The following is a 19,036-nucleotide window of genomic DNA, read 5'->3' as shown; positions in this document are numbered from 1 at the left end:
CTCCTTTTGCTGTTTGCTGTGTTCACACTTAGATGGCAGAACTAACTCGAACACACCTGGCAGATGCCATCACGACTTCTGGAGTTCCCCTGGCAACGCTGTACGATCACCAGCGGCAGCATTTTCCAGACTTCATGAAACAACTGAGGACCAAAGCTGAGACAGATAGGTGAGTGTGCAGCCACTCAGAAATATGCAATGAGCTACCTTTTGTTTTATGCACCGTTTTGGGTATAGAGAATACAATTATGGATATGCCGTCCAATTGGAAGAGGAACATTTGTCAGATACTCAGTTAAGTAGATGAAAACTTTATAAACATAGGTAAGTGTTGTAAAAGAAGCATGCTTCAGAGGTATGCACTACTGGATTTTAAATAGCAGAAGGCCAGGAGAGCAAGAAGGCTTGTAATGGGATATAGTAAATAAGGAATAGGTGATATAAAGGAGGTAAATAGTCAGATTCAAAACAGGAACACAACATGTTTAAGAGGAATTCAAAACAGAAAAGGCCGGTGTGACTGGAAGAAGACGGCAAAGAGGAAAGTGGTGTAGGACAAGCAGGGTGGGGCCTTGCAGATGTTAGCGTCCTGTGCTCTGCTCTAGAAATAGTGAAGTCATCTGAAGAAAAGTTTTCAAGACTAAGTCTTACTTTGTTGCCCTGGCTAGCCTGGGGCTTATTATGTAGACTGGGCTGAAAGCCAGTGTAAGTCACCGTGCGCAGTCGTGTGTGTGTGTGTGTGTGTGTGTGTGTGTGTGTGTGTGTGTGTGTGTGTGTGTGTAAGACTTTTTTCAGCGTCTTATACTGTGAGTCAGTCTGGCCTGGAACTCAGCGTCAGTGTAGACTGTGCTGTGGAGACCTTATGGCAGTCCTCGGATTTCCTCCTCCCAAGTGCAGAGATTACAAATAGGAGACATTACTACAAGCTTTGTGGGTTGTTTTTGTTTTTGTTTTGTTTGTTTGTTTCTGTTGTTTGGGGTGTTTTGGGTTTTTTCTTTCATTTTGTTTTGTTTTTCTGAGACTGAGACCCACTCTGTAGATCAGTCCCCAAACTCAGAGATCCATCTGCCTCTGCCTCCCAAGTTCTGGGCTTAAAGGCATTTGCCACCGCACCCTGATGCTTTGTGTGTGTGTGTGTATGGGTGGTGGTGGTGGGGTCCTTAAATAATGTTTTAACTGTCTCTACTTCATAGATTTTTTTCTTTATTGAGACTAGGAATGATTAGCGAGTGTATTCTTGGTATTATATGTCCTTTTCTATGTTTGAGTTCTCAAATATTTTCTAACACTTATTTTGTAATTTTTATGTATTCAAGATTCTTTGTTCTGTTACTGTTAAGCAGCACTTAAAATCTTTATCCTACTGGAGACCCAATGCTTAATCTGGTTTGGTTTTGTTTGTTTTTAGGATAAGTCAGTCTGCTTCACTCTCCCAGAGTAAAGAAGGAACTCTGGACTCAAAGCGACAGAAGTATTCCCCTTCCCGTGATAGTTATTCTGAGTCTTCAAGATACAGGAGTCAGGATTATCAGAGGTGAGGAAGGCTTTCCGCAGTGCAGTGTGGGGAACTCTGATAAACCCTCTAAGCATGGCTTTTTCCTTTTAAATTTTGTTGTCATAAAGTGAATGATGCCTGGCCTTCAAAGTGCCAGTCCTTTTGAGTTTGTCTGTGTGATAATACAGCTGCTATCCCTTGAGAGCATAGTAACGTGGACATTTTATAGGTTGTTTCTCTTACATGTTATACTCAGCAACCTCTTAAGTCAGACAGTGGTGTGGTTAGATTAGTGAAGGGAACCGAGACCCCTGGACACACTAAGACTTCAACTAAGGAGCTAGAGAGATGGCTCAGTGGTCCAGAGTGACTCTGCACAGTCCTAAGGACTGGACTTAGAGCCCAGCACTGCATCTGTGCTCTTCTTGCCTGCATGTCTGTGTACTCACAAAACACTGGTACATACACGTGGACACATGCTTGTACACACACACACACACACACACACACACACACACACACACACACACACACACACACACTAAGGATTTGAGCCTTGATATATCTGGTTCTAAAGCCCGGTTTATTGCACATTTCCACACTGATATCCTTTTTTCTTTTTCATCTTTTCTCTTCCTCATCTTTGTCTCTCTTTCCCTCCCTCTTTCTTCTTTTTCCTTCTCCTTTGAGATTGTGGTCTCACTATGTGCTCCTGAGTGGCTATAATTGGGATTGCAAGCATACTGGCACACTATTAATGTCTGTATTTCTCAGTTATGGTTCAGCCTTCTGAGTAGATTTTACAGGTGCCTTTCCAGCATTTCTAGTGGTGGAATAACCATATCATCAAGTATAATAAAGCCTCAATTAAAGAGCTAAGAACTTGGAAGTAATACATGATAAGCACAACAGGTATTGATTATTTACGATGACTGACACGACGTGTTTCCTTTTTAACCTTAGCTGAATGCTACCATCACTGGTACTTCCCGTAGGCCATTAGGTTACTATGGTGGACTGTTGGGTTTCTTATTCACTTGTGTGATAACCAGGGTGACTTTTTCTTTTTTTAAAGTTTGTACTCAATGCAGCCATTCACATGATTGAGAGTTTTATTGGGCCACTCAGGTTTCTTGTGACTATTTAAAGTTCACATGTTTTCTGGGCTCATCTATGTCATAGTGTGTATCATGACTGTATTAACACTGTCAAATCACATTCTATGCATACATATGTTACATTTTGTCTGTCAGCAAACAGCCATTGCTACTTGTTTCTGCTTCTGGGGTATAATGAATAATTCTGCTGGGAGCATTAATAATCAAGCTTTTGTGTAGATGTATGTTTTCATATTTTACGAGTGTATGTTTAAGAACTACTGAATCCTGTGTTTTATTTTGTTTAGTTTCTGAAAAACTCAAACTTTGTCACGAATTGCCAAACTCCTTTCCGAAGTGTCAGTACTTTCCCCCAGGAGCGTAACGTCTTCTCCCACCCTTATGAGCACAAGTTACTGTCCTCTGATTGTAGTCATCCAGTGGGAACCATGGCAGTTACAGCTCTCAGGTGCACCATAGGGAAAGGCAGGCTTTTAAGGAAAGATAAAAATTAAAAGCAAGTGAAATAAATACAGGAAAACTTAGCTCTGTAGGTAGAAAGAAAAAAATAATTAAGGGTAGAATCATGGGATATAAGAAAAGAGAGCTTTCCATAAATGTCCTTTATACAGAGTACCCAAGATAGTGGTTTTTTTACTTGTTTAATTTAAAGCAAATAAAGGTTTTTAAAGAAGGTACAGAGTCTGTAGATGACCTGTTAGGGTTGGCCTAGCATTTACAAGACCATGAGCTCAGTCCCTGGCACCACATAAAATCAGCTGTGGAGCCTGGAGCCTGTAGTCCCAGTGCTTGGGTGTAGTCAGAAGTTCAGACTCACCTTTTGACTGTATATCAGGTGTAAGGCCAGCATGGGCTGCATGAGACCTGTCAAAAAAAGAAAAAGAAAAGAAAAAACAGAAAAAGAAAAGAGCAGCACTGTCTGATATTTTTAGAGGAAAAAAAGCAATTTATGAATTTAAAATGAGAAGTTTAGGTAGTTTATCAAGAACAGTTCCAGTAGTACAATTAGTGATAAATCACAGTATTTGTGAAAGAAAATGGAAAATAGTGAGCGGAAGCCTCCTTTTAACCCAAAAATGTGACCATGAAATGAAATAGGTGTAGTAACCTGTGAATAGTGGTTGTCTGTTGTATTTCCAGGAAAACAACCTCTCCTGATCCTTCTGTGTGCGTTATAGAATGTCTGTCTGCCTTCAGTTTATAACTTGAGTATAAAGCACAATCCTTTGGCTGAATTAGTTTACTTTGAAGTTGTTATTCATTTTCTTTTCTCTCTGTTTGTTTCTGTAACATCTGTATATACAGAAGTAGTAGTGGTAGCAGCCGACAGGAAAGCCCTTCAGTTCCACCTAGTAAGGAAAATGAGAAGAAATTTCATGGTGAGAAGATGGAGACTTCAATTGATGAACAACTTCAGACGGCTGCAGATGATTCTCTACGAAGTGATAGTATTCCGTCTCTTCCTGACGAGAAAGGTAACTTCCCTTGTATGCACATGCAAAACTGGAGGAACAACGAACGTCCTGGGAACAAAGTGGCAAATAAGTCTATTAAACTCACACACTGACTTCTTCGCTGCTGTTGTGCTGCTAGAATTTGAACTCAGGGCCTTACGCATGCTAGGCCATTGCTTTATTGCGAAACTATATTCTCCTGGCTTGTGGTTTTATCTGGAGAATAGTAATTAATGTGGTTTACACATTTATCTTAAGAGGTTATTACCAAAGTGGTGTTTGTCTCTCCTTACTGCTTACAGGAACTTGAAGGAATTATTAAGAAAAAAAGGCACCAAATCTTGAAGGATTAGAAAATTCTCAGCCAATCCCTATTTTTATTATTTTAGAGTTTTTATGTGTGTGAGTGTTTTGCTTGCATGTATGTCTTTGTACCACATGTGTGCTTGGTGCTGGCAGAGGCCCAAGGTGGGCATCGAATCCGCTAATACTGGAATAGATGTTCGTGAGTCATTATGTGGCTGAGAATCAAAGTCGGGTCCTCTGGAAAGGAAGCAAGTGTTCTTAACCACCATCCATGTCCCAGCCTTGCCAACATGTATCGTAGAGGGGAGCTTCAGGAGAAGGGAGAGGAGGAGAGAGAAGGCAAGAGTAGTTGCCAGCAGAGACAGTGCCGGTCTGTAGGCAGGATACAGTAAAAGGGGAGAGCAGACTTGTACAGTTGGAGGGATGGGTCATTAGCGTGTCTGAGGCTGTGTTCTCCGAAAGGGAGAAGAACGGTCCCTGGGCAGTTAGCAAATCATGAAGGCTACCACTTCGCTTCAGGCCAAGGTGGCAACTATCCTACCCACCCGCTTACACCAGTGAGAGCATTGGCATTGTCCGGACTACTTTTATATTTATTTATAATTGTTATAAAGTTGAACGGCTGAGACATTCTCACTTACATTAGTGTGTTACATCCCTGGATTTATATGAACAATTCACACATAAATGGAACTAGAAAAACTACCAATACTTAAGCCCTATTTTTCCACTTGCAATCTCAGTCAGGTATATTTTGACCCTGTGGGGGAAAAATTAATATCCAGAACTACCAATAGCAGGAAGAAGAGAGAAGAGCCATTTTTTGCGGTTTTGGAGCATGAGATGTTTCCCAGCATGGTAGGTTTGAAGCATGTTCCCACACACCATTCATCTGCATTCTAGGTAGCTGTCTTCCGGCACAACTGTTGTCTTTTCATGGATGACAAACAGGTTCATGTGGGTTTCGTTGTTGTTGTTGTTTTTGTTTTTCTGAGACATGGTTTCTCTGTGTAGCCCTGGCTGTCCTGGGACTCTGTAGACCAGGCTGGCCACCTGCCTCTGCCTCCCAAGTGCTGGGATTAAAGGTGTGTGCCACCCCTGCCAACCAGGTTCATGTTTTAAAAGGGAGCCCACATGGCCTTCATTTGCCTCTCCGGAAGGAGAACTTTCCTCTAAGAAAAGATCTGATTTCAAGTCAAAGCCGCGTTTCACTGGCTACTAGAAGCTGAGTCTGTGAGTTGTAAGTTCAGTGAGCTTCTGATAGAGCTCCTTTCATGGAGTGGCACAGTTTCAGTCCCACAACCATGTAGCTTCTCTGCACTTAGAGGGCACGCTCTTCTGAGAGTAAGTTCTGTAGACACTTGGCTCTCGGGTGTTTTACCAGCAGTCAGTTTGTGGGCAGCTTGCTTTGTGAAATCTGGGTAAATAAGAAACTGGGGGGCTGGGGATTTAGCTCAGTGGTAGAGCGCTTACCTAGGAAGCGCAAGGCCCTGGGTTCGGTCCCCAGCTCCGAAAAAAAGAACCAAAAAAAAAAAAAAAAAAAAAAAAAGAAACTGGATAGATTTAGAATGTGATAAGGAATTATGCTGGTCTAGAAGAGAGGGGGTAGTTTACTTTTCTAAGGTTCATAACCTCACTCATCCCAGGAAGTGCCATGTTTCCAGTAGCAGGCATGAGCTCCATCCTGCTAAGTAGACCTTAAGCCTGGCTAGACAACTGTCAGTTCCCACCAACACACGAGTGCTGCACCTGGATGCACATTTTGACTCGCTGGTCATTGTCATGGTTCACAGGTGTTGGCGCTGGGTAGGGTGGTGTAATGGCTTCCTTCCCTTACAGCTTGCACAGTATTTTTCTGGAACTATGAAACCTAGACCACAGAAAAGATGTTTCAGGTTAGATCCAGTTTGAGTCATTAAAGTTGTGTATCCTAAATGTGTTCAGCAGTAGGATAACTTAACTTTTCTTTGCTAAAATGTAAATGTTTATAAACTTTTTTTCTCTTGTCATTTTCTTTGTTATGCATCTAGTCATAAACTTTGTATAATAGGGCTTTCCTAATTGATCTGTAATTGCTCTTTAAGTATGAAATATATTAATCTTTAACATATTTCTTTATTATTATTTAACTTTTTATTCTTTGTGACTTCCACATCAGGCATCCCAATCCCACTCATCTCCCTGTCCCTTTGTACCCACCCCTTGTTACCTCCCCACAAAAGAAAAAAAAATCTTGTTGTGGAAGTTGTAGTGTGTCCTAGTATGTCCCATGATACACCCTTTTGTCCACACTTCTTTGCTTGCAAACATTCATTAGAGTGAGTCATTGGTTTGGTTCGAGGCCTCTGGCTTCTGCTAATTTATCAATGCTGGATCCTCACTGGGACTCTTTAGGAATCCTGTTGTTGCCCTGTGTTGTGGAGATCCTGCAGCTTTGCATCTGCAGAGGACTGTCTGTCCCCTTCACATGCGCCAGCCTCATAGATGTTGGGATGAGCCAACTCGGAGCCCTGGATCTGGGCCTGGGTGGTCACTGAGCTGGCCAGCCTGCCAGCTGTCCGTCACCCATGCCACCAGTGAGCTCTCCAGCACTTCTGCAGCTAAGCTCATCCAGTGCTGCAGCTGGCAAGAGGCAGAGTCATCTCCCCTGCTCCCATGCCCTCAGGCCAGCTCTGCTGTGCTGCCCAGGCGAGGTGCAGGGTCTGCTCTCCTGAGTGCTGCAGCAGGCGAGGGCCGGCCCAGCCCTCTCGTTCTCGTGACCTTTGGGTCAGCTCTTCTGTATGACACAGGTGGTGAGGGGCAAGGGAAGGGAAGAGGGCATCGCTCCCTTGCCCGTGCCACCATAAGACAGACTGGTTTCAAGTCTGAGGGCCAGTTGTCTGCACTCCCCACCCCCAGGGTCAGCTCTTCTGTGCTGCCCAGGTAAAGTACGGGGCCTCTTGAGTGCTGCAGCAGGAGAGGGGTAGGGCCAGCTCGCCTGAGTTCTGTAGCCTGTGAGAGGCAGGATTAGCACATCTCTTATTCTAGCATTTCTAGGCATTTTAAGAGAGTTTTTTCTTGTCTGGAAGATATTGAATTTTTCCTCTAAATTGCTAGGTACAGTTGTGAGAATTTATATAGAATTGTCTCAGTGAGGGCAAAGGGGTTCTATTTAATGCTACTGAGGAGAATTATACCGATTAGGTATGGGACTGAGGATATGGCTCAGGTGGAATCTTGCTTGCCTATCCTGCACTAAGACCTGGGTTTGATGTGCAGCACCAGATAGCATAAACTAGATGTGATAGCATATAGGGTGGCACACCTGTGAGCCCAGCACTTTGGAGGAAGAGGCAGGAGGATCAGGAATTAAAGGCTAGCCTGGGTTATGTGGGACTCTATGTCACACTTCCTTCTCCTGTAAAAGAATTATGATGATTTTCTCCATTCTGTTAGATTCAACTTCTATTGCAACAGAATACTCCCTGAAATTTGATGAATCTATGACAGAAGATGAAATAGAAGAAAAGTCTTTTCGATCTTTACTACCTTCTGAGAGTCATCGCAGATTTAACATGGAAAAGAAAAGAGGCCATCATGACGACTCTGATGAAGATGCTTCCCCAGACAAGACTACACTGTGTTCTACCAAGGTATGTTTTTACTCGGGGTAAATGGTCACAGCCATAGTTTTCCAAAGGTATGAATACACTTATATAAATACTAGTTATATAGTTGGCAACTATCAGAAAAGTTTCCCAACATCAGATTTGTGTTATACATGTAAAATCTGACTTGGTTGTTTAAACAAAATAGAATATAAACTTACTAGTTATAATAAGATCTCAACCAATATTATTTATAGCTTTTCATTTCATCCATTTAAAGTATTTCCAAATTGTATGTTTAATGGAAAACAGGGACAAAGGTTACCCTGCTGTGTTTCCTGGTACAGTGCATGCCTTGCAATAATTGTTCGTTAAAAAAATGCTCAATTTTTTAGATGAATTTCACTTCCTCTCTCTTTTTTGAGCAATATTTTCTTATATGGTAGATAATTTATAAAATGCTTATTTGCTTTATTTCTTTTTTATTCCTTTCTTTCTGAGGTGAAATCTCACCGTGTTCCTCAGGCTGGTCTCAAACATGTGTTCATGCAGTCCTCATGTTTTAGTCTCTGGAACTATAGGCATGTGGTGCCACCTTATCTTTTATAATTTACTTTTTACAAATATGTAACTTTTTTGAATGAAGTTAAATACTAACAATTTTGAAATAAATCGTGCACTTTAGGAGCTGAGCATGCCATTCTCAGGAGGACAGGATAGCTTTTCCAAGTTCACTATGGAGATGGTGCGACAGTATATGAAGGAAGAGGAAGTGCGTGCAGCTCACCAGTGCTCACTTCTGCGTCTCCGAGAAAAGGCCTTAAAGGAGAAGACAAAGGCCGAATTAGCCTGGCTGGAGCATCAAAAAAAGCAAGTGCTTTCACTAAGTATCATTTCAGTATTCAGGGGTGTTCTGGAAATAAGAAATGCTTTATGCTTAGGATGGTTTTATTTTTGATTTTGGGGAACCAGACCTGGGTTTGGTGAATGCTAAACACTGCCGTGTGTGAGCCACTTCCCTGGCCTGCCTCATCTGATGTGATCTCATCAACACAGCTCTCAAGCTAGACATTGTGGCAGTAACCTTTGGTTTGTGCTACGTGCGAGGTAATTTTTCTACTGGTAAATGTTGTCATTTCTTAGGTCACTTTATCCAACTCATTATAGGTTGTCATTTTATACTTAATGCCTCTTGAGTGCTGTATGCCGCTCAAAGTATTGCTGGCCTTAAAGGATGGAGTCCAGGGCCACCCAGCATATACAATATATGTGCAGTAAAACACTTGCTGAAACTGGACTTGGTACTTATAGCAATGGCTTTCCACATAGAAAGACATTAGATCAGTGTATAGGTTTTAGAATAGCTGAGAATTTTTGAGATTATAAATTTAACATTTGTATCAATAAAAGAATATGCTTTGCAGGCATCTACGAGACAAAGGCGAGGATGATAAGATGCCCCCACTCCGGAAGAAACAGCGTGGTCTGCTTTTAAGACTTCAGCAAGAAAAGGTGTGTGGGAAACAGCACTTGTGTGACTCAGGTTGTCACCAGCTTGTGGATGTGGTGTTTTACCCATTTTGCTATCAGCACTGTTTATAAGATTTAGCGATAACTGCTGTTTATTCCTGTAGTATAATAATTATAGGTATTTCTTGCTATCTCACCTATTTCTCCTATTTTAAAATTGTCATATTGCTTACTAGAGAGTCAAATGTACCATCATGTACTACAAAGAATAAAATTCCTACAAAATACAAATTAAAAAAGTAAGCTATGTGTAGAAAAGTGGACGTGGGTTAATACTTAGCATTGTTTCCTCGAATAGTATTTTATGACATGAATTACATACTGACTGGTTTGATGGCTTAGTGAACTTAGAAGGACCTTAGCTCTGGGTCCTGGAGAGGCAGCATGGTACACGATGATTAGGAGCTCAGGCCCTGGGGTGTGAGTGCCTGACTGAGGTGATATGAGTTATATAATAAATTATTGCTTAAATAGTGTCAACCCAGGAGTGTCGTCACCGATTGTATTGCTTATTACAGGAAATGCGTTAGCTTTCTGTTGCCACAATGAATACCTAAGGTGAAGAAAAGGGTTTATTTTGGTTATATTTGAGAGGTTTCCATATGTGGTTGGTTGGTCCAGTTGCTTTTGGACCTGTAAGTTAGGCAATGTATCATGACAGGTTCACAAAATCTTGAGGGTGGGAATCTCTTGGTAGCTAGGAAATAACAAGGGAGAAAAGAAGAGACTAGTCATGACCTCAATCTCAGTTCCTCTCAAGAGACTGCCCAGTCACTCCACAAGCCGGAGACTCGCCTTCTAATACATGAATCTTTAGGAGACATTTACCCAATGATAGCAGAAGATTTACATCCCTTTCCCCCTTTGGATTCCATGGAAAAGTCATTGAGTTATTTGTTATATGTTATTTGCTTCAGAATTCAAGCACAAACCAGTGTCTCAGCACAAATTGGGGATATCAGATTCAACTGATAAGTGATATTCTTTACTTTCATGCACGTACAGTTAAAAACAAACTTTAATAAACAAAGCAGTAATTAAGCATTAAAAATGATAATCTTATGATTGTGACCCTTGCATCCATGTGTTTCAACTGTGTTTAACTAAAATGTAAAGCTCACACTTAGGGCCCTGCTTTGTCCCTAACAATGACACACCCAATAGTGTCACTCCCTGTGGGCTAGCCATTCAGTCACATGAATCTGTGGGGCCAAACCTATTCCAACCACTACAGAGCCAGAATTTGATCATTGCTGAGTCTCTTATTTAACGTAATAATTTCAGTCCCACCCCTTCTTCTTCTTCAAATGTCTTAATTTTGTTATTCTTAACAGTTGATAAATATACCTGGTATAAATGTACCATGGTTTTTTTTATTCATTCATATGCATGTAGACCTCTGCGCTGGCTCCATATTGTGGCTAATATGACTAGTGCAACAGTAAATAGAGCTGTGCAGATTTCTGCATTCTGATGACTATCTGGATGCTGAGTTATATTTTTGTCTGGATATGGCCAGAGTGGTATGACTGGGTCATCTAGTATTTCTACTTTTAGATTTTAAAAGAGGCTCTGTACTCATTTCCACAGTGGTCACACCATTCACATTCCCACCAGTAGTATGTAATGGTTTCTCCTTCTCTGTGTCCTCATCAGCGTTCCTCGTCCTGTTTTCTTGATGACAGTCATCCTGACTGAGGATAGAATCTAAAGGTTCTTTCAGATTGCATTTCCTGATTGGGACAGCCCCACTCCAGAATACCACCTTTACTTGAAAGAGTTATTGACAGACAGACTATGCTTATTCACACCGTCAGCAGTTAAGAGCACTTGCTATTCTGGGAGAGGACTTGGATTATTTGAATAGTGAAAATGTATTTTATGCCACATTAGAATGAATCCAGAATGCTAACCATTAAACTGTTAACTTTTCAGATAGCTAATAATTAAAAAATAAATAAATAAAAACAGATAACAACTCTTAGACATGAATAATGAAAATAACTGATCTTTAGTGTCTGTATTATGCTTATCTCATTAGTAAATTGAGCGGGCAGAGAGATGGCTCAGAGGTTAAGAGCACTGGCTGCTTTACCAGAGGGCCTGAGTTCAATTCCCAGCAACCACATGGTGGCTCATAACCATCTGTAATGAGATTTGGTGCCCTCTTCTGGCCTGCAGGTGTACATGCAGGCACAATGCTGTACGCATAATAGGTCTTTTAAAAAGTCAAAAACAAAAACTGTATTATGGACCATAGCCTGGCATGGTTGATTGCCTTTCCTTCTGTTAGGAACTCCTGATAGTTCCTCACATAACACAGCTATACAGCTGAAGCATTCTTTGGAAAGTGAGAAATGTTAGGATTTAGGAATTTAACAGGACAGTGGTGGTCACTAATTGGCTTGCTGATGTGCAGCTGTTAAGCAGGTGACTGTAAAAATACAGTAACATGGGAAAATGTGAAAGGCACAAAAGTTTAAAAAGGACTGTGAATTTGCCAGCGTGCTTGACTATAGTCATTAAAGCTAAGAGATTACCCTAAACTATTGGACAATGATGGGGTTATTTATAACATTTTCCCTCCTTCACTAATTGGAAATGTATTGGTATTGCTATCTTGAAGTCCATTGTATCCGTGATCTATTGATGACTCCATTCTTTTCTGTATGCTACTTTGAACCTATCTCCTTCAAGTCTCAATCCCTTTTCCTAACTCTTTAAATGTTAGGCAGAAATAAAACGTCTTCAAGAAGCCAATAAGGCAGCTCGGAAGGAAAGGCAACTGATTCTTAAGCAGCAGGAAGAGATAGAAAGGATCCGTCAGACCACCATAAAACTGCAAGAGAAGTTGAAGTCTGCGGGGGAGAATAAATTGGTAATGTAAATGAAATTTTTATTAATTCGTTTTCTGCCTGTGTTACTTGCTAATTTGGCTCACTTTGTATTCTGAAATGATAAGCATGTTTGTTCCATGTGAGGTAATAATGACTAGGACAAAGTCTTGTATACCTGCTTTTGTGTGTAGTGGGAATGCTCCTTCTCGTGGAATGTGGTTGTTTCGGAAGGAACACACGGCTCTTTCTTTAGCTTTAAATTCTTTCCTCTTAGGAACTAAAGCCGGACAGAATTCTTGGATTTGCTGATCTGTCATTACTCCTCAAAATTGAAAGGAGAAACTCTGTTCTTATTATATGGTATTATTCTTATCTATCCAGATTTAATTTTATAATGACACAAAACTCAAAGGAGATACTTAGGCAAGAGCAGAATTCACATCTATTCTAGGTACTGTGCAGTGTCAGTACGTGTTGGTAGAATCTTAAATCCCTGATTTTCTCTATTTTGACTTTTGAAAATTGTCAACAGAAAAAGTTTAAGCACATGATAAATTTATTTTTCTGAGTTATTGATAGTAAGTAGCCAACAAATGAATAGTGATTATTATTACTCTTAACTCCAAGTCTTTCAGTCTCTCCACTTGTCAGACTGGGGTTCTTCACAGCAAATCAACTCAGAATTGCTAGTGGCAGTTTTTTGTTTCTTTTTGTTTTTCCTCCTTCACTCTAGAATGGGTTCTTGACCTTGACCTTGAGAATACATGTGGTATATAGAACATTCCCTAACAGGCTTTGTCTGGTCTTCCCTCCACACCGATTCAGACCGTGTACCTGTGATAGGGTATGCTGTGAGTGATGTTATATTTATTGCCATCAACAGGTAGACCTTGATTTTGAGTGATCCCATTATTGATTATTGTGCCTCAATCACTTGATTAGTATGTACTAGACTTTACGGTGTTAACGAATTACTTTTCTGTTGCTGTGACAAAACACCACCACCAGAGAAACTTATAAAAGAAAGCATTTAATTGGGTTGTCAGTTTCAGGTTTGAAGTCCATTATGGCAGCAAGCAGCAGCCATGTTGGCCGGAGCAGCTGAGAGTTCACATTTTGATTCACAAGCAGGAGGCAGAGAACACACAGGGAATGGCACAGCTCTTGAAAACTCAAAACTCCCTATGACACACCTCCTCCAGCAAGGCCACCTCCCAATCCATTCCAAACAGTTCTGTCACCTGGAAACTAAGTGTTCGAACGTGAGCCTGTGGTGGCCACCACACCTGTTTATTTTCTCTCCCCCTTGTTGGACTGTGGCACTTTGCTAGGAATGTCTGTGGAAAGGCAGTCCTTACTGCGCACCAAGTTTGTGCTCACAACTCGGTGCTGACCACTTACTTCCACATGAACTAACGTGGGCCCCGTTTCCTCGGATCCTCCATGGGCCCTGCTCTGGAATTAGCTGGGCTTTTTACACTACTCAGCTTCTAGTCCCCCATGCTTGCCCCAAGACACAGGTGGAGACATGCTTCTCTTTCTAAAGACTTTAGGTCTCATTCGTTCAGGAGCAGGAAGGAAAAGAGAAGCGATTTGCTGTGTTTGTAATTTCATGAAATTTAAACAGACAGGATGACCTGTGCCTGTCTTCTTGTAAAGTCATGAGTATAACTTACTATTTGTGGGAAAGGTGTTTTAAGCTATAAAAATTTCGTGCGTTGTCTGTTGATTTTTGTTATGTAGTTTGGTTTTAGTATTTTTTTTTTTTTTAAGATCTTGTTGTGTAGCCCTGGCTGGCCCGCAGTTTGCTTTACAGCCCAGGTTAGCCGTGGAAGACGGGCAGTCCTGCCTCAGCCTCCTCAGTGTTGAGGCTGTAGGCACCACCATACATGGCTTCAAGGTTTGCTTCTTGCTTCCTAGAAGTAATGTGCTGGTTAAGCCAGTAATTCCTCCATGATTTCCCCGTAAATTTTGTAAAATCTGTGACCATAATGTTTTCCATAAAAAAACTTTAAAAATGTATTTTCCTGGCATGTTTAAAGTCTATATCTTTTGATCCTTTTTTGTGAGTATACACATTTTATATATCTGTAGTGCCGGTTATGTTTCATTTTTATTTTAAAGCACTGCTTGGAACTAAAGCTCGGGCCTCTCACTTGCTAAGGAAGCAGCACCTGCCCACTGTGCTGCACCCCAACCCCTTGTAGTCCTTTACGTGTTCCAACCTTTAAAACAAGAGGACATTGGATGCTCCATTTTACTGGCAGAAAATTTCCAAGTTCTTTGGATCTCCTTATTTCAGAAAAGAACTTATTATATATAATATAACATTCTCTCTCTCTCTCTCTCTCTCTCTCTCTCTCTCTCTCTCTCTAGTAAAAATATGCATGACATACAAATGTGGTCATTTTTTGAGGCAGAGTCTCACTGTGTATACCAGGGTAGCCTTGAACTCACTATGGGTAGCTCAAGCGGGAGACAAATTCCTGACCCTTCTGAACCTGCCTCCTAAGTGCTGGGATCAGAGGCATGTGCCAGCACATCTGGCAATTTTACTATTCCAGCTTCTTTTAATTATGTGAGGGATTTCTGTTTTGTAAGTAGTTGTCCTCTTGACTTGGGTTATTATTACGAATGTTTTACGTCGAAGCTTACGTGGTGTGTCTGAGCTCTCCTTGAGATGCTGGAGCCAGTGGTATCTGCTCTGTGGTTTGCAGGGCCCTCATGGTGACGACGATGCAGAGGACAAGGCAGCCAGTCCCGGCCCCCCTGGCTCAGAGACCCGCAGTCCTTCCCCGATATCTATTTCCAGCAGTGAAACGAGCAGCATCATGCAGAAACTGAAGAACATGAGAAGCCGCATGGATGAAAAGTAATTATTTTTTGTTTCCTATTTAATCACATTGATATACTTCATCAGATTAGATTGAGAGAAAAAATATTTTAGCAGAATTACTAACTTATCTAACAGCCACTAACTATGCATCTTATTTATAGAATAATTTTTCTCATTTTAATACAATCAGGGTTTTTTCATTTGGAAAAAACAAAACAAAACAAAACCAAAGTAGTAGCCACATGTGTCTTCATGATAACATTAAAAGAAAGGTTACATGATATATCCTGATGTCTCATCATTGGCTCGTGACATATCTCAGACTTGGTCAAATAAGTACAATTTTAGCTTTGTGAGCAGGTCTGCGCTCTTGAGCTGAAACCAGAGAGGTCGAGATGCTGCTCTTCTTGGGTGACTGACTTGTCTTTGTTTTGAGACAGGGTCTCACTCTACAGCCCAGGCTAACCTATAACTCACTCATAGCCCTGGTTGGTCTGGAACTTCTGGGAATTTTCCTATCTCATTCTCCAGAGTGCTAGGGTTACAGATGTGAGCCGCTATGCTGGTGTTTTGTTAGTTTTATATTCTTTTAAAATGTCTATGTGTGCGTGCGTGCGTGCGTGCGCCACGTGCTTGCGTGCCACCTTAATTTTGTGAAATAGGGTCTCTCACTGATCTGTGAACTCCCTGTTTCAGCTAGATGGGACGGCCAGCAAGTTCCCAGGACTCAACCTGTCTGTACCCCAACACTGGGTTGCAGGTACACACCACCATTCCTGACTTTTATGTCAATGCTGAGAATACAAACCCAGGTTCTCATGCTCATGCAAGACACTTTACTGTGCTCTCTCCCCAGTGCCTAAAACATTTTTAAAGCATTTTTTTTTAAAACGTTATTTTGAGACGTGGCCCATGTAGCTCTGATTACCAACATAGGAGACCTGAAAGCCTGCCTCCACGGTGGCACCCTTCCTCCAACAAGGCCATACCTCCTAATAGGCCCCGCCATGCTCCGTGGGCCAAGCATTTAAACACATGAGGCTGTGGGGGTCATACCTATACAAACCACCACACTGACTTATTACTCAAAAGTCCTCAAGGAAATAAATATAAGTTCTTTTATGAAGCAATGTTAGAACTTATTAAAATATTTTAATGAATATTTAAGCATAGTTTAGGAAAATAAAAGAAACAGAGGCAAAGGAAGATGGGCTTTCTAGCTTAAGTTATGTCTACCCAGGGCGAGGGTGGGGCCTTGTCAAAGGCTCATTCACATGTGTATAAATTTATGAGTCTCAAAATAACTATATATGGTTTCCTGGCTTTAACATTAAATTGTTCCAAAGGTTCAAAGATTAGGTAGGAATATTTATACTTATTTTAGTTTTGTTTTGGAGAGAGACTCTTGCTTTGTCTGTCCTTGAACTTGTTATGTAGGCTAGGCTGGCCTCAAACTCTCAAGAGGTCTCCCTGCCTCTGCCTCCCCCCCCCCCCCCCCCGAGTGCTGGCACTAGAGGTATATGCCACCATGCCCAGCTTGGTGCACTTGACTTTTATTTCAAGGACTGTTCTTTAGTAAGTGTATGGCTGGTTTTGTGTGTCAACTTGACACAAGCTTAAGTTATCATAGAGAAAGGAGTGTCATTTGAGGAAGACCCAACCGTAAGGCATTTTCTCAACTAGTGATCAAGGTGGGAGGACCCATTGTGGATGGTGCCGTCCCTGGGCTGGTAGTCCCTTTCCTCCCCAATTTGCTTCTTGGTCACGGTGTTTGTGCAGGAATAGAAACCCTGACTTAAAACAGTAAATGAAGTGAGGTGGTTATTTATGAGGAGCATTAAGATGTTCATATGGTGCTAAAAAAAAATAGGTTAAAATCAGGAATTTTTCATGTAAATGAGTCATAAAAGAGGTCAAAATGTGTTTTTTTTTTTCTATAAATATGTTCTTGTTGGTGAGACTGTTTTTTTGCAATTTTCAGCAGGAGTAAAGGACTTTTTCTTCTTCCTTTGTTCCCTTAATTTTCCCTTCTTAAGGCAAAAATTCAAAACTAAAGAGAATGACCAGGCAAATGGCTTTTTATGTAAGCATGGGGACCTGAGTTCAAATCCTTAGAGCCTGCATAAAAGGTCATTCATATATATGTAGCCCTAGTGCTGCGAGAAGTGGAGACAGGAGAATTGCTGGGCTTGCTGGCTAACAGCTTAGTTCCAAAGTCAATGAGAGACTGTCTCAGAGAAGTAAGGCAGAGAGTAACAGAGCCAGACAGGGACATCCTCTTCTGGCCTCTGCACATACACAGATAAAGGTAGTCTAAACTGAATGTTTGAATATTGCATATATGTGAATGTCTCATGGCTACTCATGGGATAAACTAAAGGGTTCCTCAAACAAGAATTTCCTGTTGGGTATGGTGTTGCCTGCCTGTTATCTCAGCACTTGGGAGATGCAGCCAAAGGTCAAAGCTTCATAAGCAGACAGAACTACAGAGACACTGTCTCACGTACAGGCAGGTGGTATATAACTCAGTGGGAGGGTGTTAGACAGGAGCACAAGGCCATTGTTTACACGGGGCAGAGAGGAAGCAGAGGGGAACCAGAGGCAGGTACACCCTTCAGAGGTTCTGCCCATCTTCTCCCAGGTGGGCCTCTAGCCTTCCAAAGAGTCCTGCAGGCTCCAGCCAGACACTGAAAACACAAGCATGTGGACACTGCACATTCAAGCCAGAGCAGTTCCTGTCCTGCATTTTTCCAGGAATTGCTGTGACAAATTCCAGAGCCAAAAGCAGCTTTTCCAGGAGAGTGTTTGCTGTACTTTCAGCTCATAGTCATCATAAAGGAAAGGCAGCGGAGGGCCTTCAGGGAGGAAGCCATGAAGCAGAGACCACGGAGCACTGCTGCTTCTCCATGGCCTTCTCACCTGGCTTTTTATACAGCCCAGGAACACTTGCCTGGTGGTGTCACTGCCCACCGTGGGCTGGGCCCTCCTTCATCAGTCATCTATCAAGAAAATGTCCTCTGCACTTGGCCTGCCCATCTGATGGAGGCATTTTCTTAGTTGAGGGTCTCATTTCTTAGACTTGAGTTGTGTCGTTGACAGAAAACCAACCAGCACAGTCACTCATTAACTGCTGTATATCTGCCTCCAAATGCCTGGGAATGCTGCAGACCTCTTGGTCAGTCACTACATACCTACACGAGTACCTTCTGTCTAAGCACTGGTATTTGTGCTGTAGATAGCAAAGACAGCCCTGTTGTATAGATATACACTAAAGAGTAGTCATCCTTCCCAATAAAATTAACATTTGAGGAAATTGTAAAAAAAATTAAATTAATTTAATTTAAATTTGTGTGTGGGGACGTTTTGCCTATATGTATGCATGTGCACCATATACTTGACTGACACTCTTTGAGGCCAGAAGAGAGCATTAGATAGCCTGGAATTGGAATTACGGGTCGTTCCAAGGTGCTCTGTGAGTTTAGAGAACCGAATGTGGTCCTCTGTAAGAGCAGCAAGCACTCTTAACCACTGAGGAATCTTTCCCGTTCCTTGGGGGAAAACTTATTCATTGTCTATTACTGTTACTGTTTACTGTCAACTTTCTGAATTGATTTTTGTGACAGTTTCTGAAGTGATGATACTATGATACTACTTTGGGCCTTTAGTGTTTCACTGATAATAATACCCTTGATAAAATTTATATTTTTAATAGATGACTTTTCTTGACACTTAAAAAAAATACCTTATTATATAACCCATGCTAGCCTTAACACCAAGCCCCTGTGTCTCTGTCATTCCCATAAAGTCACCTGTTGTTTAGCATCCTGAAGGATTCCTAGTTCTAGGGGTGGATGTACTTAGCCCTTTGATCTT

The 19,036-nt window shown here is 41.5% G+C and overlaps 1 protein-coding gene across 4 annotated transcripts in view; it reads left to right on the top strand.

The window, feature by feature from the left end:
- Positions 1-19,036, top strand: part of Cep350 (centrosomal protein 350) — a 141,077-nt gene that overhangs the window by 82,205 nt on the left and 39,836 nt on the right. For all 4 annotated transcript variants that reach the window (NM_001427193.1, XM_039091366.2, XM_039091367.2 and 1 more), the window contains exons 20-27: positions 33-169; positions 1,409-1,534; positions 3,919-4,088; positions 7,809-8,005; positions 8,646-8,830; positions 9,385-9,472; positions 12,222-12,368; positions 15,045-15,199. In NM_001427193.1, the coding sequence (NP_001414122.1) occupies positions 33-169; positions 1,409-1,534; positions 3,919-4,088; positions 7,809-8,005; positions 8,646-8,830; positions 9,385-9,472; positions 12,222-12,368; positions 15,045-15,199 (1,205 nt within the window). The remainder of the gene's footprint in view (positions 1-32; positions 170-1,408; positions 1,535-3,918; positions 4,089-7,808; positions 8,006-8,645; positions 8,831-9,384; positions 9,473-12,221; positions 12,369-15,044; positions 15,200-19,036) is intronic.

Source organism: Rattus norvegicus, chromosome 13 (genome assembly GCF_036323735.1).
Source record: "Rattus norvegicus strain BN/NHsdMcwi chromosome 13, GRCr8, whole genome shotgun sequence".
NCBI classification, from domain to species: domain Eukaryota; kingdom Metazoa; phylum Chordata; class Mammalia; order Rodentia; family Muridae; genus Rattus; species Rattus norvegicus.
This window is presented reverse-complemented; position numbering and strand designations above follow the sequence as displayed.